This window comes from Dasypus novemcinctus, chromosome 12 (genome assembly GCF_030445035.2).
Source record: "Dasypus novemcinctus isolate mDasNov1 chromosome 12, mDasNov1.1.hap2, whole genome shotgun sequence".
Taxonomy (NCBI): Eukaryota; Metazoa; Chordata; class Mammalia; order Cingulata; family Dasypodidae; genus Dasypus; species Dasypus novemcinctus.
Window position 1 is genome coordinate 11,632,914 of NC_080684.1, and position 27,746 is coordinate 11,660,659.

General features: G+C 37.9%; 1 protein-coding gene across 1 annotated transcript in view; it reads right to left on the minus strand.

The window, feature by feature from the left end:
- The window catches only part of ADAMTS20 (ADAM metallopeptidase with thrombospondin type 1 motif 20), a 216,025-nt gene that overhangs the window by 60,968 nt on the left and 127,311 nt on the right, over positions 1–27,746 (minus strand). Inside the window, exons 29-31 of the mRNA XM_058307840.2 lie at positions 16,632–16,799; positions 6,746–6,919; positions 6,500–6,670 (exon numbers count right to left, since the gene is read on the minus strand). Coding sequence (XP_058163823.1) covers positions 6,500–6,670; positions 6,746–6,919; positions 16,632–16,799 — 513 coding nt within the window. The remainder of the gene's footprint in view (positions 1–6,499; positions 6,671–6,745; positions 6,920–16,631; positions 16,800–27,746) is intronic.

Consider the following 27,746-nt stretch of genomic DNA (forward strand, 5'->3'; position numbering starts at 1 on the left):
GCACACTCTTAGAAAAACAGTGGGTCAAAGAGGAAATCTCAAAAGAAATCAATGACTACCTTGAAACAAATGATAATGATAACACAACATACCAAAATTTATGGGATGCAGCAAAAGCAGTACTGAGAGGGAAGTTTATAGCCATAAATTCATATATCAAAAAAGAAGAAAGAGCAAAAATTGAAGAACTAACTGCACATTTGAAGGAATTAGAAAAACAACAACAAAGTAGCCCAACAGGAAGAAGAAGGAAGGAAATAACAAAGATAAGAGCAGAACTAAATGAAATAGAAAATAAGAAAGCACTTGAACAGATAAACAAGACCAAGAGCTGGTTTTTTGAGAAGATTAACAAAATTGACAAACCTTTAGCAACACTAACAAAGAAAAAAAGAGAGAAGATGCAAATACACAAAATAAGAAATGAGAAAGGCGATATCACCACTGACCCCACAGAAATAAAGACTATCATAAGAGGATACTTTGAAAAACTATATTCCAACAAAAATGACAATCTAGAGGAAATGGACAAATTCCTAGAAACACATAAGCAGCCCATATTGACAAAAGAAGAAATTGATGATCTTAACAAACCAATCACAAGCAGAGAGATAGAATCAGTTATTAAAAATCTCCCAACTAAGAAGAGCCCAGGGCCAGATGGCTTCACAGGTGAATTCTACAAAACATTCCGGAAAGAACTGACACCAATCCTGCTGAAACTATTCCAAAATATCGAAACAGAAAGAACATTACCCAACTCCTTCTATGATGCCAACATTACCCTAGTACCAAAGCCAAACAAAGACATCACAAGAAAGGAAAATTACAGACCAATTTCTCTAATGAACCTAGACGCAAAAATACTTAACAAAATACTTGCTAATCGTATTCAACAACACATTAAACGTATTATACACCACGACCAAGTGGGATTCATCCCAGGTATGCAAGGATGGTTCAACATAAGAAAATCAATCAACGTAATACACCATATTAACAGATTGAAGGAAAAAAAATCACATGATTATATCTATTGATGCAGAAAAAGCATTTGACAAAATACAGCACCCTTTCTTGATAAAAACACTCCAAAAGATTGGAATACAAGGGAATTTTTTGAACATGATAAAGAGTATATATGAAAAACCCAAAGCCAATATTGTTTACAATGGAGAAATCCTAGACTCCTTCCCTCTAAACTCAGGAACAAGACAAGGATGCCCACTGTCGCCGCTCCTATTTAACATTGTCTTAGAAGTACTTGCTCGAGCACTGAGGCAAGAACCAGAAATAAAAGGCATTCAAATTGGAAAGGAAGAAGTCAAAATTTCATTATTTGCAGATGACATGATCCTATACATAGAAAACCCTGAGAGATCTACAACGAAGATTCTAGAACTCATAAATGAGTTTAGTAAAGTCGCAGGTTATAAGATCAATGCGCAAAAATCAGTAGCATTTCTGTACACCAATAATGAGCAAGATCAGGAGGAAATCAAGAAACAAATACCATTCACAATAGTAAATAAAAAAATCAAATACTTAGGAATAAATTTAACTAAAGAGGTAAAGAACTTATACACTGAGAACTATACAAGATTGTTCAAGGAAATCAAAGAAGACCTAAATAAATGGAAGACTATTCCTTGTTCATGGATAGGAAGACTGAACATTATTAAGATGTCTATCCTACCAAAATTGATCTACACATTCAATGCAATCCCAATAAAAATCAATGCAGCCTTCTTTAAGGAACTAGAAAAACTAACTATGAAATTTATTTGGAAAGGAAAGAGACCCCGAATAGCCAAAGACATACTGAAAAAGAAAAACGAAATTGGAGGAATCACACTACCTGACTTCAAAACATACTATAAAGCTACGGTGGTGAAAACAGCATGGTATTGGCATAAGGAGAGACATATAGACCAATGGAATCGAATTGAAAGCTCTGATATAGAACCTCACATATACAACCACATAATATTCGATAAAGCCACCAAACCCTCTCAACTGGGAGAGAGTGGCCTATTCAACAAATGGTGTCTGGAGAACTGGATAGCCATATGTAGAAGAATGAAAGAGGATTACCATCTCACACCTTATACAAAGATCAACTCAAGATGGATCAAAGACCTAAATATAAGAGCCAAGACCATAAAAACCTTAGAAAGCAGTGTAGGGAAACATCTACAGGACCTTGTAATAGGAAATGGATTTATGAATATCTCACCAAAAGCACGAGCAGCAAAAGAACTAATAGATAAATGGGACTTCCTCAAAATTAAAGCCTTCTGCACCTCAAAGGAGTTTGTCAAGAAAGTAAAAAGGGAGCCCACACAGTGGGAGAAAATATTTGGCAATCATATATCTGATAAGAAACTTATAACTTGCATATATAAAGAACTCCTATATCTTGAAAATAAAAAGATAAACAACCCATTTAAAAAATGGGAAAAAGACTTAAACAGACACTTCTCCGAAGAAGAAATACAAATGGCAAGAAAGCACATGAAAAAATGTTCCAAATCTCTAGCTATCAGGGAAATGCAAATCAAAACTACAATGAGATACCATCTTACACCCATAAGATTGGCAGCTATGAAAAAAACAGAAGAATACAAGTGCTGGAGAGGATGTGAAGGAAGGGGAACACTCATCCACTGCTGGTGGGAATGCAGAAGGATCCAACCATTCTGGAGAACAGTATGGCGGTTTCTCAAAAAACTAGCCATAGATTTGCCATATGACCCAGCAATACCACTGCTGGGTATATACCCAGCAGAACTGAAAACAAGGTCACAAACCAATATATGTACACCAATGTTCATAGCAGCATTGTTCACTATTGCCAAAAGTTGGAATCAACCCAAATGCCCATCAACAGATGAGTGGATCAATAAAATGTGGTATATACGCACAATGGAATACTACTCGGCTGTAAGAACAAACACACTACAAACACATGTGATAACATGGATGAATCTTGAGAACCTTATGTTGAGTGAAGCAACCCAGACATTGAAGGACAAATACTACATGACCTCAATGATATGAAATAAACAAGCTGCCCTAGATAGCAAGAGACTGAACGATAGGCTTACAGGAAATCGGAGGGTGGAGGAAGGATATGAGCCGATGTCTGCAGGGGTGGAATTTAAGACGAGATGGTGGTAAGTATGAACACAAAGAAGAGATAAAAGGGGGGCAAGGGGTTGCCTTTGGTTGGGGCTTTGCGGGTTTGAGGGTGGCTGGGGAGGGACAGATGGGTAACGTTGCCCAAAAGTGGGGGGAGGGAGGGGTAGCATACGAACACAGGAGAGGGTCAGGTGTTGGTGGAGAGTAAAATGCCGAGAAAATCATATCAAAATATAATAAAGAGGGTTACCTGTTTAGAATGCTCGGAGGGGAGGGTCTGATGCAGGACGGGCTCCTGGGGAATGTCTAAATGCTCATTCTGCCAGAGTGGGTGCCACCATGGGGTAGAATCCCAAGTAGTGAGAGTGGGGGTGGACCCACATCCTGGGGAGGACTAATGCCATCAAATAGAGGGAACTGTATCCCTCGAGAGAAAGGGTGGCTCCCAGGGCATTGGGGCAGCTGAGCAAGTTAGGCCCTGAACACTATTCCATCTCTCTCTGGAAGTGGCTCCTCAGGAAACGGAGGTTGGCTGTCACTGTGGGCACCAAGGTGGAAGGGAAAATGGACGTTAAATGTGTGGAACCAAAGTAAATGGGGGGTAAGAGAGGAGTTTCTTGAGAGTACACAAGGATGGATATAAAACATGTAATATTACACCATAACATATAGGAGATGACAGACTGATAATGTAAACCATAATGTAAAACATAGGATAACTAAAAATGTAAAGAACTGTGTATCCTAAAGTATGCACCATAATGTAAGCACAGATGTCACCTTGTTAGAAAGCTAATGTCTCAGACTCTGTACATCACTTTAAGTAAATATGATATGAATAGGGCGTAAGAGTATCACTGTGGAAGGGAAAAGGTTTTCTGGTGGATGTGTGGGAGTGCTGTATATTATATATATACATTGCTGTGGTCTAGGACTCCTGTGAAGAAAAGCTGAATAATTAGGGGGGGGGAAAAAAAAAAAAAAAAAGAAAAAGATAGGATGTGGAATTTTTTCAAGTCAACATTCTTTATCTAAGTTCTTTATCTAACTTTATCCAAGTTCTTTATCTATCCTTTAAACCCATCGCTATATGCCATTCACTAGTAAGGGACCATGACATTATATTGGGCTTCAAATTTCGGGGAGTTCTGGATCACAGAGTGTTTCAACAATGGCAATGGAGAGATACGGGTATGGGATACCAATGACAGGTGATATATGGCTGACAGGGAGCTGTACAGAACATATGTCCAGGGTGCATGGTAATGTTTGGATATACTCATAGTGGCAACAATTAAAAACCACAGCAGGGGGGGTACTGGGTTCCTGGCCAGTGGTGCTCTGTCGTGGTCCCTAGGGGAGCAGCGACAGTCTCCCAGGTACAGTGGCGGGGACCGGGAGGGAGTGAGGGTTCAACAGTGAGCCCCTGATGCTAATGACTATGCTTCTGAGCTGACAAACCTAAAATAAGAACAAGGCCTAGAGCAACATTGTGCCTGGGAATTTCCTCCTGTCAGCCTTCATGTTACTCAAATGTGGCCAGTCTCGAAGCCAAACTCAGCATGTAAATGCAATGCCTTCCCCCCAGCGTGGGACATGACACCCGGGGATGAGCCTCCCTGGCAACGAGGGACCACTATCAACTACCAACTGATGATGCAACTGGAAAATGACCTTATACGGAAGGTTCAATGCGGATCAGCAGAATATCCATGTCTACATAAAATACCATGACTTTAAAATGCTGTTTGACCTAAAGTAAGGGGGAAATGGAAAGGAGAAATGAGTTTATATGGCTACGAGTTTCTAAAAAAGAGTCTGGAGGCTGGCAGAAGGATTGCCCTCATGCACAACTGAGCAGAGTCAGAGAGACAGATAAAGCAGATACAACCCCCAGATATTGGTTCCTTTGAGGGCTAAAGAGACCCATGGGTGTTATGGTCATGGCCGATGGGGTTAACTACCAGGGCAGATGGCCCCTCTTTGGAAATGGTGTTTATGTGTGATGAATCTGGACTCAGATGGGATCTCCCTTCATAAGACTTTCATGCTAATGTGCTGGAGGTGCAGTTAGTGTTGGGGTTTAAGATATATTTAGGGGATTTGAATCTCTGGACTGACAATGTGATAGCCAGGTCCTGAGCCTCAACAGACTCCAGCACCTACAATCTGATCTATTGGACTTACCACACTCAGTTAAGATGGAGTTGAAGAAGGACAACCACCACACCATGGAGCCTAGAGTGATTACAACTGAAAATGGGAGGATTGCATCCAGCATCCAGGTGGAATCTGAGCCTCCTCTTGACATAAAGGTGCAATGGACACAACCAATCCAGTGTCCACATAGAAGAGGTGGCATTGGATTGGGAAAAGTGGACATAATGGACAAAGGGTATGGGGAAAGGCAGGAAGAGATGAGAGGTGGAGGCGTCTTCGGGACATGGAGCTGCCCTGGATGGTGCTTCAGAGGTAATCACCGGACATTGTAAATCCTCACAGGGCCTACATGATGGAATAGAGGAGAGTATGGGCCATGATGTGAACCAATGTATATGAGGTGCAGAGGTGCCCAAAGATGTACTTACCAAATCCAATGGATGGGTCATGATGATGGGAACGAGTGTTGTTGGGGGGGGGGAGAGGGGGGGTGGGGGGGTGGGGTTGAATGGGACCTCACATATATATTTTTAATGTAATATTATTACAAAGTCAATAAAAAATTAAAAAATTAAAAAAAAAAAAATTATTGATGCACGCAACACGACCGAATTGCTAAATAGTTATGCTGAGCAGGGGAAAAAAGAGCGAAGTGCAATATGATTCCACTTACATAAAACGCTATAAAATGCCGTAAGTCATAGTGGCAGGAAAAGATCACGTTGTCTGTGAATGGTGGAGGGGAGGACAGAGAGAGGGTGGAGGGTTTGTAAAGGGCACAAGGAAACTTTTGAAGGTGATGGAGATGCTCTGTATTTTGAATTTGGTAATGGTTTCACGAAAGTCCACTTATGTTAAAATTTACTGTTGTATACTTTAAACCTGTGCAGTTTATTGTATGTAAATTATACCTGAATAAAGCTGTTTTTTAAAAGTGGGCAACTATGCAAAACCAGCTTTCAAATGTTTCTGATAGATGATTTTTCAGTTGGTGTCCATTAGCATTTCAGGATTGCACTAGAGTTTATGAACACCTGTAATACTCTCATTCTATTTGCCAGCCAATGTCAGTGACTTCCCTCCTTAAATTGATAATGCATTCCTTCATTAGCCCCCATCTTCAAAATTTTAGACCCAGTTGCAAATGAAATAAGTTTGGTCAGGAGCAAAAATACTCAACTTCCTTTTTTTGCCTTACCTGTGTTGAGTCTCCTGTTAACACAATATACTTGCAGGGAGGGTTCCCACACTTTTTGATTGAAAGAGGTCTGGATGAATGATGACAGAAACTTTCATTCACTTGAACGTTCTGCGCATCTATGCATTTCACTTGCCGATACGTCTCCTTTTTCTGACACGATGTTGAGCACTAGAAATGCAATAACAAAATGAATAGCATCTTTTCACGTGTGCTGTCTTTGCAAGTTTCCTTGCCAACACTTACATCTTGCCACGCTCCTGCGATCCACTGGTACTGCGCGCAGTCCTGATGCCAGCATTGCCTCTGAAAATAGGGCCGGGTGGACGGGTCACACAGCTCCTCAGACACCCGGCCAGCGCCTCTCAGCCTGCAGTACACATCCCTTTGCTGAACTCCAGAGCCACAGGTCACAGAGCACTGCAAAGGAGCCCAGATGATTTAAACAATTAACTTATACAAACACAAAATTCTCTTAAGAGAGCAAGTAGAGTCATAATGCATTTTCTTATGTCTTTTAAACATAGCCTATTATGCCATGCCTGGAGCGTCTATCCAAATACCTAAGTAGCTTTCATTATTTTGCAATATACCTAAGATCTATACAAGCCTTACAGAGATTTCAATGGGCTAATCGTGTTATACCAGGCATTCTATCCCAACCAATAACTCTCTGTTCTGATGGCAACATATTTAATGTCTATGAAATTATCATGTAGTTAATCTACTACATTGCTTTTAAATGTCATTTAATACAATATTTCCTCCAAATAAACTACAGCTCCCTAGAATGGGTTAATTTATCTGTAACCCTGGGGATCTGGGGATCTGGGGATCTGGAGATTTGCCAATTTGTTGATCCGTGATCCTCTTTCAACACACGAGAGTTTGGAGGTGCTGGTTGTGTAACCATAGACAAACATGCCTCTCTGGCCTCATTTTTTCTTAATTGCACAAAGCTTTTGTGTTCTTTGTAAAACATCATAGAACGCTTGCTATGATATAATCCGACCAGCAGTTCTCTGAAGGAGGTACTCTATAAAGGACACTTAGAGTGGTTACATCAGTTCCTGTGGTGGCTCCATTAGCTCTGAAGCTCAGGTCGTTCTGACTCCAGACTTTGAGCTCTCCCTGTGTCGTGCCCCAGGCATGGAGAAGGCCTTGACAGTCTCTTGGGGCTCTTTCAGCTCTAAAAGCAAGGTATTCCAAAACCAGGTGCAAAACCACGTAACAGCAGAGCTTGATGACAACTAAGAGTGGTGATGTCAGTACTAATAAAGTGCAGAGAATGTCCAGGGGTATTTATTCCATTTGTGAGTTTGGTTGTTTATACTCCTGGTTATTCTAGAAGAGATTGGAGGTGGCATTGAGTTCTATTGCTTGGAGACCTCTGACCCTTCAAATGTTCCCAACTGTGATATTATAAGGATAAAAAATCATGTTCATTATCAAGTCCTCTATTTCTGCAAATTTAGTTCATGTGGTAGACTCTAATTTCTCTTATAAACAGTTTTAAGAGCATATTTTTTCTGAAGGCCACTTAAAATTTAGGTTTCTATTTATATGTATAAGAAGCACCACAGACTTCAAAGAAAATTTTTACATTTCATTACCTATGAGGAATAGTATAAATGCATTGCTTATTTCGGCATTCATTTTATGTTCAAGAACTATGGCAACAAATATCTAGTCTCTTGAGTATTTGGTTTCTAGAACTAGATTCTGTCAAGCAGTTGAACTTTGTCAATTTAATGTTTTCACAAAAAACATACAACCCTTTGTATGGATCCAGTAATAATTTAATGTGTGCTTTTTTCAGGGCATACTGTTAAGTAGGCTAAAGTGTCTAGATGTAGTTTAGCTTATCTGAACTTTTTGTGAAAATCTTAAGTCTATAAAGTAACTCTCCAGTAAAGATTTTCCAGGGGTAATTTCAGAAATATATATTTGGGAAACATCCTGCCTCTTAACCGAAAATAAAATCCTGGAAAACTTCAATTCACAAAATCAAGCTTAGAAAGAAGTTCTATCAGACAAATAGAATTTTCTACAATAAAGCAATGAGGTATATTGGTCCTTTGATCACAGCAAAAGTTTAGAAAATCCACTGAGTCCATGGGTAGCAACTACTTTTTATTGCTGACCACTCCTCTAAATGGGAAAAACGTGGAATACTACACAGAAAAAAGTAAGCTTTATTTTTCAGAGATAAAAATACAAAAGGGTAAATTGATACAATTTAAAAATATGAACAGAGAAGACTTTTTGATGATGTAAATAGTCCTTATCTGAAGTCATCAGCAACCCCCAATTGCCAGATCCAACAGAATCTTTTCAAATCTTTTCTTTGTCAGTCTCATTGCCACATTTGACACCATTGACCTCTTTCTCTTGAACTCTTCCTGTTTCTGTGCCAAAAATTCCTTCTGGTTCTAGGTATTCTCTTCTTACTTCTTGAAAAGCTATGTGGTAGATTGAATTATGTACCTCAATTTAGCTATGTTCTTCATTTTTTAAAAGACCTATTTTATTATTATTTGTTTCTCCCCCCCACCCCACCCCTCCCACATTGTTTGAGCTCACTGTCAGCTCACTGCACCTGCTAGTCTTCTTTTAGGAGGAGCCAGGAACCGAACCCAGGACCTCCCATGCTGGCAGGAGGCACCCAACTGCTTGAGCCACCTCTGCTTCCCTGTGTTCTTCTTAATTGACATCCTGTGGGTATGATCCCCTTGTAAATAGGATCTCTTGAAGATATTATTTTAGGTAAGATACGGCTCATCTGAATGAGATCGGGTCTAATTTCGGATTACAAGAGGCTTATAAAGAGTTCGAGAGATGGCCACAGAGGGACTGGAAGCCAAAAGTCAGCAGACCTAGAAGAGAAAGGAGGGGACATGCCATGTGGCACAAGGGGAGGATAGAAGCCAAGTACCCCAAGGACTGCCAGCAGCCAGCACCGGAACATTAGCAGACTTTGAGGAGAAACCATTGCCTTCGGATACCTCAACTGTGGGCTTTTGCTAGCCTCAAAACCCTGAGCCAATAAATTCCTGTTGTTAAGCCCAGGCTGGTTTGTGGTATTTGTCACAGCAGCCTAGAAAACCAAGACGTGCTCCTGCTCAGGGGCCTTAACAGGCTCTCCTTTCTCTGGTCATCCTTTAAAGGTTAGTGTTTCCCAGTGTTCTGTTTAGATGTTGCTTCTCTTTTCACCTTCCAAGTTCTCTCTGAACACCTTCTTCAATGAATTAATCATTTATAAATCTATCTCCAGCTTAGATCACAATTCTGAGTTTACATTTATATTTCCAGGTATTTATTTATTTTTATTTTATTTTATTTTTTTTTAAGATTTATTTTTATTTACTTAATTCCCCTCCCCTCCCCCGGTTGTCTGTTTTCTGTGTCTTTTTGCTGCGTCTTGTTTCTTTGTCCGCTTCTGTTGTCGTCAGCAGCACGGGAAGTGTGGGCAGCGCCATTCCTTGGCAGGCTGCTCCCTCCTTTGCGCTGGGCGGCTCTCCTTATGGGTACACTCCTTGCGCGTGGGGCTCCTACGCGGGGGACACCCCTGTGTGGCAGGGCACTCCTTGCGCGCATCAGCACTGCGCATGGCCAGCTCCACACGGGTCAAGGAGGCCCGGGGCTTGAACCGCAGACCTCCCATGTGGTAGACGGACGCCCTAACCACTGGGCCAAAGTTCGTTTCCCTCCAGGTATTTATAATAATCCTATTTCACTTAGGTATGGCAAAGGCAACTCAAACTCAACATTTCCTGGGCAAAGCTCATTACTTTTGCCAAAAGCCAGTTCTTCCTATACTTGCAGACACAGTGAAGAGGCTATCACCAACTCTAAAGTGACTCCAAGTCTCTTAGAGCCCCCAAATACTTGCTCTTCTTTATTTTAGCAACTTTATAAAACTACATATTTGTAAGCATGCAAAATTTCCCCTTTTTAAATGAATCCAGTAATTAACGTGAAGACAATGTGAGGCTGTAGCTACAAACGTACCATAAATAAATGGTTGGACTTCACTAAGTCACCAATTCCTAATGAATTGCGTAACACAATACATTAGAAAAAGCCAGCCAAATATTCTATTTATACATAAATATACCATCACCCTGCATACCAGTGCTTCAAAGTTTTGACAGTGGCCATGGGAAAGGGGAATCTTAGCAAATCCACAGGTACTGTAACCATTTTAGCTATACTGGAGTGAAGTGAAAGAAATGCTAAAACATAGATCACTTTGCTGTTTGATAAATGATTCTTTAAAAATGCAAGTAGTGAAGTCTTCTTTCTTGATGCGTTTTTTTTACTTTTCTTATTAAGAATTATGGTTTTGATATCATTATAGTCAATGATTTGCAATTATGGTTTATTTCAAGTGAATGAAAAAGTAGCACTTGGATTAGCAGTAGTATAGAATTTTGAGTTAGAAGAGGCTCTAGGAATATCTAAATCCAGTTTCTCTTCAATTCTGAAACCCCTTCTACAGCAATAGTGAACAGCTGACCATCAAACCTTCTCATCCCTATGTCGCCTTACTCTGGGTACATTCACTGTATTCCAAAAGCAGCACTACATTTTAGGAGGTCTCCAATGTTCGTGAGTTCTCGCTTGTATTGAGCTGAAATCTTCTTTAAACTTTTACCCACTGTCCTTAATATGTCCTCCTTACCAACACAGACCAAATATATATCTACTTTCACGTAAGAAAAAGGGAGCGATGAGGTTTGGACCTGTGGCAGTCATTGTATAACTAGTAGGAATGGAACAACAGAATCATAGAAAATCTACCCCAAATCCTGGCATTGTGGAGCTCCAGGAACCTCCAGGCTTTACTATATAAACAACTTTGTGGCTTTGTGGTCCCAGCCACTGATAATCAGAAATCTTGCTGTGTGCAACAGAACATATCAGAACTAAGACAGCATAGTTGTTAACCATTTGATTATGCTTCTCTGGGGACTTGATAATTTGTCAAGACTTTTCTTACAGTGTGGAGCCCATAATGGGCACTGCTCCAAAATATCTGGCTGGGATCTATCATTAATAGGCATTACCAATGATTTGCACAGCTATTAGCCTAATACGTTGCTAGTGATTTAAGTAATTGCATCTTATTTGATACGTGGTCAACAAAAACCCTTAGTTGTTTTCACATGGCCTGCAAAACACACACACACACACACACACATTATATTCATGCAACTGGCTTTTATTTTACATAAATAAACCTGCAAATGAATTCCACAGAAATTGCACCTCTCTTGGCCACATTATTATACATAGAGCTGTGACCAGCCTGCAATTGCTAACATGCTGTTCCCTTCTTGTCCAAAGGGGCAATAGGCTGCTAAGGAAAAATGTGGTTGAGCTAATGTATTAAAAAAAGAAAAAGAAAAAGAAATAAGTAGTATATAGTAAGCACAATGGGAAAGCTCAAACAGACCTGTGTTCAAATTCCTGCCCCCACCACTTCCTGGCCTTGGCTGCACAAGTTACTTAACCTGCTCTGTCCCCAACTGCACGGTGAACATAATACAGCTGTGAGGAATAAAGAAGTTTCCCAGTCAACATCGGGGGTGGGGTGGGGGTGGGGGCCTGGCCCTGGCTGCTGTCCTCCTTCCTGTTTTTTCACTTTCCTTACAGAGATACAATTATTTTTGCCTTGGATTTTTCTTGAAACATGCCTCAAATCAGTGTCAGTCTCCTTAGCCTACTCAAAGAAAGGCTGTATTAATTATCAAGAATAATGTTAAAGGAAGAAGGTCAATAGACACCACAAAAGGCAAAAAACGGAATCGTTGGAATTAGCTAGAAAAGACTGAGAAGATTCGTTTGCCCAGCCCCAGCACAGAGAGGCATGGCCCCTGTCCCTGGGCCTCAGTCTATCCTCCCGGGAACAATCATTTAATACCCAAGGATACGAGAGAGAAAATTGAAAATGAAGAGATGAAGGTGTTCTGGGTTTTGGGTTGGGAGCTTTGGAGACTTCCAAAAACAAGATTTTGTTTAATATACGTAAATGTCAGACATTTTTGGGAAAAAAAAGTGGAAACATAATTATGCATTTGTTTATGTATTTTGGAAACAAACTATAGAATATAAAATCACTTAAACATGCTACTAATTAGCATATAGTTCAGGTTTTGTTTTGTTTTGTTTTTCAAATTAAGGGCTTCAGGGAGGTGCTGGCCAGTAGATATGTGGGATTTTGGAATGTATATCACCTTTGGTGGCAGTTCTGACCTTAAAATGCTAGAAGGACAATGATGGGTCTCAGAGAAGGGGACCAGAGAGGTGGCTAATTTTACCTGACTCTAGATGCAAGAGGGTTGAACGAGGCCCTTTAGGTTTCTTTCTAACTTGCCCAGCAGGTTTACCATGATCAATAAGAGTGAGAATTCAGGACAATTGTTTTTCTTTTTCTGAGCATACAGACTGTGCACTTTGATGGCACTGAATGAAGTGGATGAGGCAGGAGACAATGAGGAATCTAGCGACATGCTGATTGAACTTAGAGTACTGCACCACTCTCACGTCCACCTGCTGCCTAATCACTCCCTGCCACTTTATCAGAGATTTTGCCCAGATGGGTATTGGCTCACCCCCCTCTACTCCCTTTCTGTCTCCTGTAAACCTGTCTTCCATACTGTAGCTCTGTGATTCTGCTCAATTTGCTTAAGTCATATCAGTGAGGTCATGTAATATTTGTCCTTCAGTGACTGGCTTGCTTCACTTGACATAAGGTCTCCAAGATTCATCCATGTTGTCCCATGTGTTAGTACTGTATTCCCTCTTACAGCTCAGTAATATTCCATTGTATGCATTTACCACAGTTTGCTTATGCATTCATCTCTTGATGGACATTTGGGTTGCTTCAAACTTTTGGCAATAGTGAACATTGGTGTGAATATATCTGAGGGGAAGGAGAGGAAAGAACATGGAGGCATTTGGGGGACACTGGAATTGTATGTCTGACATTGCAATGGCAGGTACAGGCTGTTATATATTTTGTCATAACCTAAAAAATTGTGCGGTACAGAGTGTAAACTATAATGTAAACTATAGTCCACGGTTAGTAACAATGCTTCAATACGTGTATAATACACAATTATAACAAATGTACCACACTAATGAAGGCTGTTAATATGGAAAGTGTGGGAGGAGGAGGGTGAGGGGCATATGGGAATCCCTTATATTTTTATGTAATATTTATATAATCTAAAGCTTCTTTAAAAATAAAAAAATTAATTATAAAAAAACTTGAACTTAAAAGTGAAGTCAGTGTTAGAATACAGACAACATTAAATGAAAAAAAAAATCCTCCTGGTTCCAGGGTGGGGGGAATCTTTTTTCTTTTTAAATGATTCAAGTATTTAATTTGCCTCTAAAGATCTGGACATAGGACATAGGACAAATAACCCAGCATAGCAAAGTTTATTCCTGTTTAGCATCAGTCATTAAAATATATTACTAAATCTTTAAAAATCAAGATGTCAATATCAGACAAAGGGTGTTCTTTCAGTACTCATTTGGGCACCTCCGTAGTCACAATTTACCAAATTAGTCTTTCCATTTGAAGTGGAATGTAGAATAGTAATAAAATTAAATTATTTCATAGTGACTGATTATTTTAAAGCAATGTTACAATTTACACAATCGGAACAAAGCTGCAGCCAGTGATTACCTTGTAACTACCTCTGAAATTATACTTCTGTTGAAAACATTATTACACGTAGTGCAGTGACAGCCTGCAATTGTTAACTTCGTGTGGGTGCTTTTTATAGACCAAATCAAAAGCCCACAACTTCACAAGTGATCATTTGTTTCTGGTAGAGATTTGGGGGCTGTGCGGGTGTGTGAAGTTAATTTCTATGGCAAGGAAAGCCCATTCAAAGGGAAGAAAGAGGGCTCTGTACCAAAGCGTCTCTGTTTTTATAGCCTTGGAATAGTCATCTCTGTATTGTAGAAACTCCTGGAACGCATTCCTTTAGCAGAACTTATATAATTTCATGTTTGGCGGGGGGCCAAGGCCAATTTGTCAGCACTGATGATTGATTCGCGGTTGTGAGGCTGGGGCCAAGGGTCAGAACGAGTCCCTGGGGAACGCCCACCACCGCGGCTGCAGCTGCTGCAGTGGCAAAGCCTTGACAGAGTCCACGGGGATGCTGGGGCCAAGAGCCAAAGGGTCTCTCCCACTGCCCAACCGCTGGAGGCTCCCGCCGGATGTCAGAACTGGGGTGATGGGCTGCACCCCGGGTGGATCTGTGACCCTCGTGCCCAGTGCCTTTACAGGGGGGCCCTCTCTCTGGGGAAGCGCCTTTGCTCTTATTTTGCCACATAGTAATCCAAACAAAGTAGGGGGAAACCACACTTTCAGCAAAGCCACCATGTAATAAATATAAATAATAAAGATGGATGGGATGGTGAGTCCTTTTGCACATGATTTCGCAGCATTCAAAGTATGATCTAGGCAGAGAGGCAGGGGAACGGTGAACAAGATAGCCACTGTTTTCTAAGAGAGAAAGGACTGCGGCTTGAGCGAAGGCTGAAAACACAGGCACGGGCTAGTTTTCAGAATAACCCCCTGAAGACAGCATCAGAGAAGCTATAAATTAATGCGGTCATATTTGAATTCTTCTAAGCTCGCACTATATGCAGAGTAAGTAATGGCAAAAAAAAAAGGACTGTAAGAAGATCATTGTCGGCCAGGGGACAAGTGATGAAGAACGGAGAGAATCTGTGGAGTGGCTAAAGGAGGGGCAAGGGAGAGGAGACAAGGATGAACCCCAGGAAATCTTTCTTAAACAACGTAGCAGTCAGTAGCTACATTCGTTAAATAAAACAGGTTAACGTGGGAGGTCTTTGAAATTGTGGCCCTGCTGAAGCATTAAGTATAATTTTGTTTATTTGGCCAATATTAAATGCAGAAGCAAATGCTCAGGAGTACATTTTTGGTGGGATGAAACACAGAGAAGTGTTCATCTCTAGTTTCAGTAGAAGATTAACCGCAATTCCCAGCACCATAACTGGACAGAAGCTGCCCCTTCTGCAAAGAAGCCTGAGATTCTCACTCTCCAGCTGGGAGCTTTTGGTTCAATATTAAGTGATATGCTGACATAATGCCACCCCAAAAACGAGTGCCCTGCCCTAAGGCACTGACCACTGGCCTCAAAAAGAAACAAACGGCAATGGCATAGGAAACCAGGGCAGCTCCACTTCCTCTAGCTCCTGTCTGAACTCCTATCTTCCCAGCAGAGACAGTTCCAAACCCAGGCAGAGAGGAAGTGTCCTCGGTAGATTATTTATTTTTTCTTCCCTAGGAGGAATAAGTCCTTGAAGAACTGGATAGGCACCCTGAGGGGGTACTTCTGAGATCCACCAGGGAGCTGTGCTAAAAGCCAAGCCCCAGCAGAACCAGGCCTCTGGGAATCATTCCAGTTCACATTTCTAACTTCGTTCATGCCTTTCACATCTCCTCTAAGTTCCAAGCTGACTTTTGCTCTATCACGACTATCACATGTACGCCCCCCAATTTAGGTCATCAGCTCTCTTCCTTGAGTGTGCCCTGGCAGATATCCTTCACCCTTCCATTACAGACGAAGTTTTCAGTCTGGATTTCATCTTCAGTTGTGCTTAGCCTTCCAAGTGTGCCCACCCTGGTCCTAGCCCTGCCTTTTCCACTGAGCTCTGACTCCTGCCTAACTCTCAGTCTCCAATTGCAATCCTGTCTTGGACCCCAGGGTGCAATCACAGCCCAAATCCGAGACTTTCGGGGTGTGAACAAGGCAATCACTAAATAAATCCTCCTGTAATTTTAACATTAACCATCAAAAATAGGATTCTAACCATCAGTAGCTTCCTAAGCATTCAAGCAGAAATTCTTGTAAAGTTTACTGCCCCAAAAATCAAATCATTAATTTGTTATTTAACTGGAGTATTAGCAAGTGTGTTGAAATGATAGAGTACCAGTTCAGAGCATAATACAAAAGAGTTTATAACAGAGTAAAGCACATTCTAAAGAAGTACATCTTTCAAGGTTATTGAAAGCATACAGAAAAAATTAAGATTTTCTTTTTAAATGCAAAAGACATATGTAATTCAAAAATACGCCACATACCTCCTTCCATCTATTGGCTTTCCATGAAGGACATCTGACAGATCTACAAGCTTTGTGGGTTCGAGGTTTCTGTAGATGACTGCAAGATTTTTCTTTTAACGTCTCTTGGAATTGATCAACACAAAGTACCTCACGGAACTTTACACCTTTACCACAGGAAGCTGAGCACTAGAAAAGAAATGTGAATGTGACTGATTTGTTTAATCTTTATTAATTTAAATTGATCTTCAAGAAGTATAAAATGAAACGATCAAAACTTTTCAGTCAAACATTGCTCAAAACAAACAGTCCTTCAGTATTTGTATTAAAATATACCCTGGTATTTCCATTGGAGAGAATTTGGAATATGCCAATCTGCCTTGAACCAGCAATTGACATTGACATTGTGTTTTCATTCATTCAATCCAAAAAGGATTGATTGCCTTAACTATAGCAGGCACTCTTCCGACACACAAAGACCATACGAGGCACATAGATTGCTTTGAATCTTTTAAGGTTACAGACTGTCCTCAGTGAACTCCTGTTTTCATGCATAGTCCCATCAAATTTACTTTTATCTTCGTGTAGAGTCACCATCTGTACCTATCCCACATATTTTTCCAAATTGCAAAGTATGTTTTGGCTGTTTAAAAAAAAAATCAGTGATATCACAATGCAGGAAAATGTAACTGAGAGAGTAGATTATATTTTTTAAAGGGCAATTTAGTTGAGTGTTATTTATTGGTCAACCTGGAAGATATCTCTTTTCATCATCAATCCTCCCACATATTTAGTAAAAGAGAAAATAACTAAACTCCCTTAAAATAGAGGCAAAGCAATGATTTGGCTGCATTTTTCAGCCAGTTGCCATTTTACGAGGGAGTCCGGCGCAAGGTGCTAGAGCTTGGGTGCTGGCATCAATGCTAGCTCAGCTACTAAGTAGGTGAATAATGTTAGTTAGGCATATTGCTTCTCTATATTCAAGCTTCAGTTTCTTTGCCTATCAAATAAGGATAATAACACCTAAGGAATTTAACATAAGATAAAGAATAAGTGTCGAACCCAGTCCTACTGCACATGGTAGATGCTCGATAGACATTAGCTTTCTTCTAACCTTTTCCTTCATACAGTCTCGGGGAGGATGTTAGCAATTTTCAGCATGCTGTTTGCACCAGGGAAAAGTTAAGCATAGGAGAAGACATGAATTCCAGCCAACCTCTCTCATTCCTGTGAGAGCTGTTGACATATGGTTCCATTTAGAAATGTATGCTGAGTTCTGCAAATGTTATATAATATATTATGCATTTTATGTATGTTATGAGCTTATTGACTCAACTTAAATATAGCTATTTAATATATATGATCAGGTGCTTAAATATTTTAAATTAAAAAATAAATATTTCGGTGGTGTTTTACCTTTAATTCTATGTTCAGTACTATATCCCACTTGTGTAGGCAATTAACAATTTAGCTCAGGCCTCAATTATTAAGACTTCTGAGAAGTACTCTTTTCCTCCCATTAAAGTCTATAGCCTTTACATGCTACTTAGAACACAACTAATTCTGTGGAAGTCTCTAATGGATATTCACAACTGTATTAACCATAATTCCTGCTACTTATTGACCTGTTTTAGACCTATTTATAGGCTCTACTCTTTCTGCCCATGTATCTTTCCTGTTTCTTTTCTTCAGTGTTTATTTTTCAAGGGTATAACTTATTTTACAGTGAAAAACAACAAATACCATAGAGCATCAAGTATATATCAGGGAGTGTGCTAACTACTTTGTATACATCTGTGATTTCACATGTGAGGAAAGTTTTTCTCCCCAGGAACATATTATTTTTTCTAAGTTTTAAATTGTAATTTTTTTTCTTAAACAAATGAAGCATTCTTACTCTCCCTCTTAGCTCCTTTTAAAAAGTAACAATTGTTGTTAATACTTATGATACCAATGCAGTAGTACTTAAGGAAGATGGGGAAATATTTACTATTTTACTTATCCTGTGAAAATTATTAAGTGCCAAGATATTTATCCTCAGTGAGTTATAAACGACACATACCATCTATGAAATGAATAATGCTATATTAAATTTTAAATAACATTAACCCAATAAAGACCAGAAAGAAAACACTACAAAACACTGAAGGCCATTAAAATGAAACAATAAAAAAGTTATGATGATATTAAGAAATTCATGAAATGTAGCCATTTCTTTCTGGGATATGTGCTCAAGGAGAAGGTAGTATTTTAAACTCAGTCATAAAGAAGTAGGTGCTGATGGACAAAGATGGATTATCTTATATATTTGTTTACTACTCCCTTATCTAGATTTACCCATTTGCCTCTGTTTTATAATATTCCTAGAGTTCTTTTAGCTGTGCCAAGAATCTAAGAATCAGTCAGTAAATACACAGTAAATTGCTGGTATTTTTTACAAGAACGATCAATTCATTTACAAAACTATGTGACATAAGAGGAACCAGATTAAATTCAAGACTCTACTTTAGAATTCAATAATACAATATTTTCTCTAGAAGCAATAGCGATGAATGGAATATAAAGTCAGACACAAAGTAAACTCTCAAAGTTAAGACCATTCTTTGTAAACTGAATAGTGCCACCTCCTCTAATTATACCTCTAGGTCATCCATGATTCTTTCTCTTTTTCATTATTTTAGTCTGTAATCAAGACTATTACTAAGCCCATCCAATTTCAGCCAGCATACCTTCCAACCCTATTTTTTGTTACTTTCCACCATGCAAACTTTGCCCTCCGTATACATAATATAATTATCTTCTCTTTAAACTGACATATTCACTCAACAACAGGGCCTAACTCATTATTTCTTTTATCTAGACAAATCTCTTCCCCCTGGTGCTTTCTAAATTTTAGTTAGCCTTAAAGCATTAAGTCAAACTTCATGTCTTGGGTAAATACCTATCAATCTTTCATTTCTCTGAACTCTATTGTCTATGGGTCCCACTCTGTTTTTAGCACTTCATCATTTTCTACTTGTGTCACATGCTTTATTGATCCAGCCTCCTGGAGGTCAAGAGCCTTTCAGATGTAGATTGCCCACATCACCTACAAACCGGCAGGTACAATAAATATCAGCTAATTGATGGTGCCCCATGGTGCAGAAATTAAAATATTTTATTTGTTTTACTTAGATGCTAAAATCACTTAATTTTTTAAAAATTAAAAAAATTTTAAATTCCATGATATGTATTTACTGGTTAATAAACTCACAGCCCCCCTAGGAAAGACAGACAAAAAACACAAAATCAGCAAAAAACTTCAAATAAATTATGCTTTGTTTACACTTTCAAAGCCAAGCCCTCTTTCCCCAAGATCTGAACTAGAATAAGAACATGATTTTAACATGTCTGAAGAATTCCACATGGGAATTTCTCTAAAGCGAAAGAAAACATGTTACACAAATAATTGTGTTTGAGTTGGAATGAAGCAGTTGTAAACAACTAGTGAAATGCTACCCTCCTTCTCTCAAACCACAATATATTCTGATTTGCAGAGATTCCACAAAATAGTCCCTCCAGCAGGAGTACCCAAACAAGGCAGTTTTTTCTTCTAGTACCCAAGAAATCTTTTATTTTTTCCCTCTATTTTATATCCTTGATACCATCCTATTCCCTTAAAGTTGTTATTAACACTGTATAATTCATTTCCAGCATTCCTGTTAAAAGAATTATTTCTTAAAAATCACCTCGATGGCCTGCAGCTTACATTGCCTTACACTGTTCTTGACAGGTTTTCATGACAACTGTGGAACCGGAGATGCAGGACACAATTTACTTTAGAAGTGATGAAATTTAGTAAACATACCAATTACCCCGAATCGACCATTCTTATTAGTTAGGTGATTAGAAGATAAAAGTCTGTTTAAGAAAAAGAGTACACTTGAAACAAATGTAGAATTTGCAAGCTTAAATAATGTAATAGAATAGCCAGCTGTTCAGGTTGGCTGGCACTTTCAATACTAAGGCAGAAGACTTGAATGAATTAATTAGTCCACTCTACTACAATTAACTTTGGAACAAGTTGATTCTCGTTCTTAGAACAAAGTTGTCTATAATTATAGGATAAGATTACTACCAATATTTGAGGTGTGGACTATGTTTTGTTTATATATAAGAATACTACAGAAGAATCAATGCATTCACTTAATTTGTCAGAGTCATGTTTATTAATTGAATTCTGGTAACAAAATCAAATGAGGAATTTGAGTTTATTTAGCTCCGGTTTTAGGGAATGGAAAGTCATATTTTATTTTAGGCTTTTACTTATGAAAAGTGAAGTTCCTTCCCTGCTAGATAGTAAAATATTAAACTCAGTAGTGCCAAGACAAGAAGAGACCAACAAATCAATAGAAAAGAATAAAACCTTAAAAGGTGACTCTACCACAAATAAACATTTTTAATGATTTAGTAGGCACTTTTAGTCAGTGAAGGAAAGATGGATTGGTCAAAAAATTTCACTGAGCTAGGTGGTTCTAAAAATTGCCTTCATATCCAGAAAAGCCAAACATCTGAATAGAGACAGCCTAGGGAAAATGCATGTTCTCTAGTACTGAATAAGGAGCTAGTTACAAAAGTCATCTACCTACATCCACAGATTTTGTCTTCCTTCTTAGATACATTTCCTATCCAGCAGGCTACCTATAAACTCTCCACTGCTGCACTCTCACTTACTCAAGGATATTGCTCCAGCAATTCTCCCCCTCTCTCTGGTCCCTTCTTTTCCCCCTCTCTCCCTGTGTCACTCCTCTGAGCAATACACATCAATCCTATTTTTCCCATCTTCTAAAACAATTATAAAAACTTGCCTTTAGCTCTGCTTCTCCATCTAGCTTCTGCCTCTTTTCTCTGTGCTCTGACTGCAAGGTACTTAAACTCTTGTCTAATGCTTCATGTGTCCAGTCCTCTCCTCCAAGTCTCTTGAGCCCACTTTAATTAGGTGCTAGCCTTCACAATTCCATCAATACCAGTCTTATCAAATTCGCCAGTGACCTCCATACTGCTAAATCCAATGGTCACTTCCCTGTCTTCATCATTCCTTCCTTTTGGAAACACCTTCTTCACCTGGCTTGAGGAAATTACGCGCTAACCCCTCATTCCCTCTAGGATAGAAACACCTACTAATATTTTCTCCTTGGACCACCTGCTCCCATCACACTGCTTCTTTGCTGTTCCTTGAACAAGGCAGGCATCTCCCCATGCAGAGGCTTGGCCGTTGTTCTCTTGCCCAGGACTCTCTTTCTCCAGGTATCTGCATGGCAGGTCATCTTTCCCCTTCTCTCAGGCTTTCCTTAAATTTCATTTTATCAGTGATGCTTTAAGGTTCTAATGACTTTTCTTAAAATTATAACCAACTTCCCTCCACACCCATTAGTCCCTGCTTATTCCTAGCTAGAACAACTTATGTTTAAAATGGGTTAAAGCAAATATGGAAAATAAAATAAATGAAAAGAATGGGAAGAAAATATGGGTGAATATTTCTTTTAGGAGGGAAGATGAATGAGAAAACAAGACAAAACCATATGGACTAAATCAATAGATAGAACACAGACCATGTTAATCCTCTGGTATTGTTAGTTATAAAATAATTTATATGGTGTGTTCCTAATTTTTAAAAACTTTGTGGCTACATATATGCAAATACTTGTATAGAAAAAAACACAGAAAGAATATAAACCTAAGTGTTAGCAATGGCTATTTCTGGGTATTGTGAACGATTCATTTTTCTTTTTCTTTTCACAGTTGGCTGTGTTTTCAAAGACAGCATTTATTACTTTTGTCTTTGAAGAGAAAAAACCACACTAATGTAATATTAATAATAAAACTACTACCCATGATTTTGGGAGGGATTATGAGATGAAGAAAGTGTTGGAAGGCTGATGTGGCTCAAGCAATTGGGCTCCTGTCTACCATATAGGAGGTCCAGAGTTCGATGCCTAGGGCCCCCTGGTGAAGGCAAGCTGGCCCGTGTGGCAAGTTGGCCCATGGGGAGTGATGGCCTGCACAGAGTACTGCCCTGCGCCGGAGTGCTGCCCCATGCAGGAGAGCCGGCCCATGCAGAGGGCTGACACAGCAAGATGATGCAACAAAAAGAGACACAGAGATTAGTAATCAAAGAAAATGTAGCACTGATGTGGAGAAAGTGGCCATGGTAGCTGCTGAGGGTGGAGAGTGGGAAGAAGAGATGTGATGTGGGGGCATTTTCAGGACTTGGAGTTGTCCTGGGTGGTGCTGCAGGGACAGTTACTGGACATTATATGTCCTCCCTTGGCCCACTGGGTGGAAACTGTAATGTGGACCATTGACCATGAGGTGCAGCGGTGCTCAGAGATGTATTCACCAAGTGCAATGACTGTCCCATGATAATGGAGGAGGTTGTGGTTATGGGAGGAGTGGGGTGAGGGGGGTGGGAGGTATATGGGGACCTCATATTTTTTTAATGTAATATTAAAAAAATAAATAAAGACCAAAAAAAAGGAAACAAAAACAAAAAGACACAGAGGAGAGACAATAAGAGACTTGAATCATAAAAAAAAGGCGCTGTGTAATTTTGAATATTTACAATTTTATGGTCACAAAGGCTTTAAAAATATACATCAATTCAAATAGTATTCTGGTAACACAGCAGCATTTTTATTAGCTAGCTACTACTGTAAACAGAGATTCCCTCCTGATTGCGGGGAATCATGAAACACAGAAAGCGAGATTACGAGCTTCTAATTTAATGTGTTGTCAACCATCTTACATTCCTTTATCTAAAAGAAGGAAATAATTCTAAAGCACCATGAATCATAAGACTGCATTCATTACTGACCAGTATTCCCCCCCCAAATGTTAGTTATACCACTGGTGGCACACGAATTGATTCATCTTAAGTGGTACTTTTAAATGTAATAGTTATTTTACATAGTAATGACCATCCTCAGTTTTAGTTATAAAGCTACCTTAATTGGTTATTAGAATAGAAAAAGAAAAAAGAACTTGCTGAGTTTGCTCGACAGAATAACAAATGAAGCCAAAATTATGAGTAAGAGTTAAGTATCCTTGGGAACTATTGAAATTTAAATAGAAAAGTAGCAAATGTTTATTTCACTGGCTAGTAAATAAATCTTCTGTGGATGAAGGTATGTGTTTCTGTTTCTATGTTCATCATGTAAATAAACTCCAGCTAAACTTCTCTAAGTAGTAAAACTAATATTCAACACTTACTATTAGAAAAGAGCTCTGACATGAAATATTTTTACTGAGTATTGTGATAAACAACCTAATAATGGAAGCAGGAATCTTAAGGAAAATCCTAGCAGTGCATGTTAATTCTTGTTTTTTTATTTAAAATTCCCTATATTAATTCTGCAATTAATTGCCAATTCTCTAAATGGACTTTTAGTTCATAAACTTTGCAGTGATCCCATTATTTTAAATGAGCAGAGACTAGAAATAATATCTGACTTTTCATAATATAGGAGCAACATCACCCCTTTTCAAGGTTAGTTTATCAGGACTAGAAGTATCATGAAACAACTAAACTACTGCTTCCTTAGCAATCCTCCTCATTTGCTAATAAGGAAAATATTTAAAATTTAATAGAATATTTTAAAATTTTATTCATTATTATGCTTTTTAAACAAACCATTTCTGGGTTGTTTAAAAATCATACCATTTAGTTTTTCAGCTACCATAAATAAATAATTTAACAAGACATAAACTTGAGGGTCATAATCTTTCCTCCATTGGCCATTTGATTTTAGGTTTCACATGCTGTTAATAAACAAAACCTAACAGCAAGAAAATGAAATGTAGCTATATAAAGCTGAATAAAAATAAATGAGGTAACTATTACTCAGTTTCACTTTGCTTTTCAAAACTTTTGGAATTTTCTGATTTTTTTTCAAGAGGTAATCAATCCTTATGAAGTCATCAAATAACTAGACAGATGAAGAGACAATTTTTTACTTTATCTCTAGATATCACATCAATTCTCCTTGTCTGTTTCTTGACAGTGAGATCCATAAAGTCATCTGTTGAAAATGTTAAAGTTTACAACAATGTGACTGGATGTAACATCTATTCTATTGCTCATTATATTAAAGGGATTAGCTAATTTCTCCCAAAACAAGGAAATTCTAATATCAAGTGACAAGCAGGTTCAAACAACCTTTTTGTTAAGGAGTGCTAAATCCACAGAAATGCAATTAGCCATTACAAATCCAAATCTAAATACCTCTTCTCAATACAAACAGGAAATCATTTTCATCTATACAAATGCAATGAAATAAGAAGCATTAATTTCCAATGTATTAAAAAAAAGAGAGAGGTTTTGATTTAACACGAGCATATTGTAATAGCTAAAGCATGATCAGGTGTTGGAGTACCACTCCTGGAATAGTAAGATTAGTGTGTATTCTATAGTCTTAAGTGGCAATTCCAAATGTATCAATGAGTTCTCAATATTGGAATGTATTATTTCTATTTGTTTTAATCCTTTTTAAAACTAAAGTATCTTACGCTTTAGTGAAGATAGATTTTTAAAATTTTGATCTTAATTATTTTGCTAGATAATTTTTCTAAAGACTGTTCTAAAATATATTTTAAGTGTCTTTACAATACTATCATAAAGCAAAAGATTAGTCTATGAAATAACATTAAATAGGGAAAAGATAGAGTTTCAGGGCAAAACAGTCAGGAAATCAGATATCCTAGGGAATAAAACACTATTATGGGTATGCATTCATGCATATATGTTTTTTTCTTATTATTTTTCCAAGAATAAAATAAAGAGGCAATAATGAAATAGCAAATTATTTTAAATCTTCAGTAACAATATAATTATGCATCTAAGAAAAAAATCCAACTATTATAAAATCTTAATAAGTTTTATACAACGTATTTGTAATTAAGAACATTCCTATAATGGTGAAAAACTATTTTAAATTGAGTTCCTCAATTATTAGAGAAGTAAACATTGAAGCAGTTAGAATAGAATAGGATGTCTCTCGAAAAAATAAGCAAAACATATAACAAAATATTTTAAGAGTGTGAACTCTTAGACAGTACCGCTACTCTCTTTTTATTTAATGCATATGTGCACCAAGGAGTAAGACACTAAATCCATCAACGGGGACCCCATTCATAAAGTTTCCTGAAAGAGTATACTTAGAATTTAAGAGTTTAATGGAGTTTGAAGATTTCCTTTTGGGCCTGTTACAGATGTCCTTTAACTATGCAGCTTTAATAAACCAAGACAGCATTTGATTTTAAAGAATATTTACCACTGGAATACTCCATTCTATTGTATTGCTTACAATATATAAATATTTTTTAAAATGTTTAAGTTAGATTAATTTGAAAAGAAAATTGAGTCCCAATTTAGTGAAAAAGAAATAGATGCTTAATAATAAACATATACAGCAAACTTTCCTTATACTCATATTATAATAATAATTATAACATTTTCCTTTGATTTCATGTCCTGAAATTTTACACACACACAGTGGATTTACAGGCTTTACTTAAAGTAATATAAGTGATCTCACATGCCATTCATTTGGTTAATTCAATTGGGGGTGATATTTAAAGATAATTTCCTACAATATAATTGTTAATATTTTCTAAATGATGGCTTTGAAAAAGTTTTGTGATAACCTTCATTTTCAAATATTAAAAAACGAAGCAAATCTAAGTATCTTGCACAGAAATTTTTACTTATCTCATCAAATAGCAATATTTTCCACACAACTAAATACGTATTTGAAAATCAGAATGAAAAAACACCCGAGTATGGCAACTAAAGGACTCAGTTATTGGATTAGTTTTTTTTATAAGATTTGATAAAGAAGCATTTCACATCTATAATCATTAGTTATGGAATTCAGTGTTATTTTGCTAGAAAACAATCAACAGTGATATTAATTCTAATTCTAAAGGAAAGCACTATTTGTGGCAAAGATACTCTTGACAAAGTTACTCAAGAAAGAAAATGGCCATGAGTTTTCTAATTAGTTTTTAACTTTCTGTCTAATAGCATAGCTTGTTTGTCCTACAAAGGGATACTGAATCCCCTATAAAATCTGTTTAGCAAGTGGAACTCATCTAAAGAGTTTCTGTTTGTGGTTTTTATTGACTCTTCGAGTAACATGAATCTTTACAACCATATAGAGACAGGAAAAATGGGTTGTGGTCAATATGAGAATAATGTGAAGCTTGTCTAATTTTAAACATTCCTTGGGGGCCAATATTGTGAATTTCTTTTTGTCGATGTTTTTACACAAATCACAACAACCTGGGGCACTGCCTTTACAATAATATGTGGCACATTCTATTAGGAAAACCTCGTTCCTGTCTTCTCCTCTGGGAATGCACATCCAGAGTCATGGCCATCTTCCTGGGAAAGCAGAAAACTATTCAGTGTGGGCTGGTCAGAAAAGGGAAAAGAGATCCGAAAAATAACTAAAGAATATCTTTTTTTTTTTTTTAATTGACTTGTATGGCATTACTATGCTAACATTTATAAAATCCTTATAATCAGGGGCCAGCAAAATAGTAGGACTTAGCATTTCAAGTTTCTACAAATGCTTTAAGTGTTAGCTGTGGGAGTTAACAGAAACAAAGCCAAGACGTTTGCTTTCAAGTAGGGTTAGAAAGGTCTAAAGCAGAATATGCAGAGAATGCTCACATGAGAAATTTTAAAATGAGCTGTGTGAATCGTTTGAAAAGCAAAAAGTCAGCGATGAGATTGAAAGGAACCATTCATTGCACATATTTATGTCCATTTATCACATTGTGAGGCAAGAATGGTTCATATTAATTACATATTTATTATATAAAATATATATTAATGTAATATTTCAGTGAATTAAAACAAAGACTCAAATTATTGCCTTGATCAAATAAAAATAAATTCTTAGGTTAAAGTTTAAGTTGGCATTTCATAATTTTCAGTACTGAGTAGTGGATGGAATAATAAAAAGGGCATGGGATTTGGAAATAAAGAACTACATTTGAATCTCCCTTGTCACTATTTGGGCAACCTTGGACTAGATGCTTAACTTTGCCCATGCCCAGTTTTCTTATCATAAGATGACAATAATAATATCTACA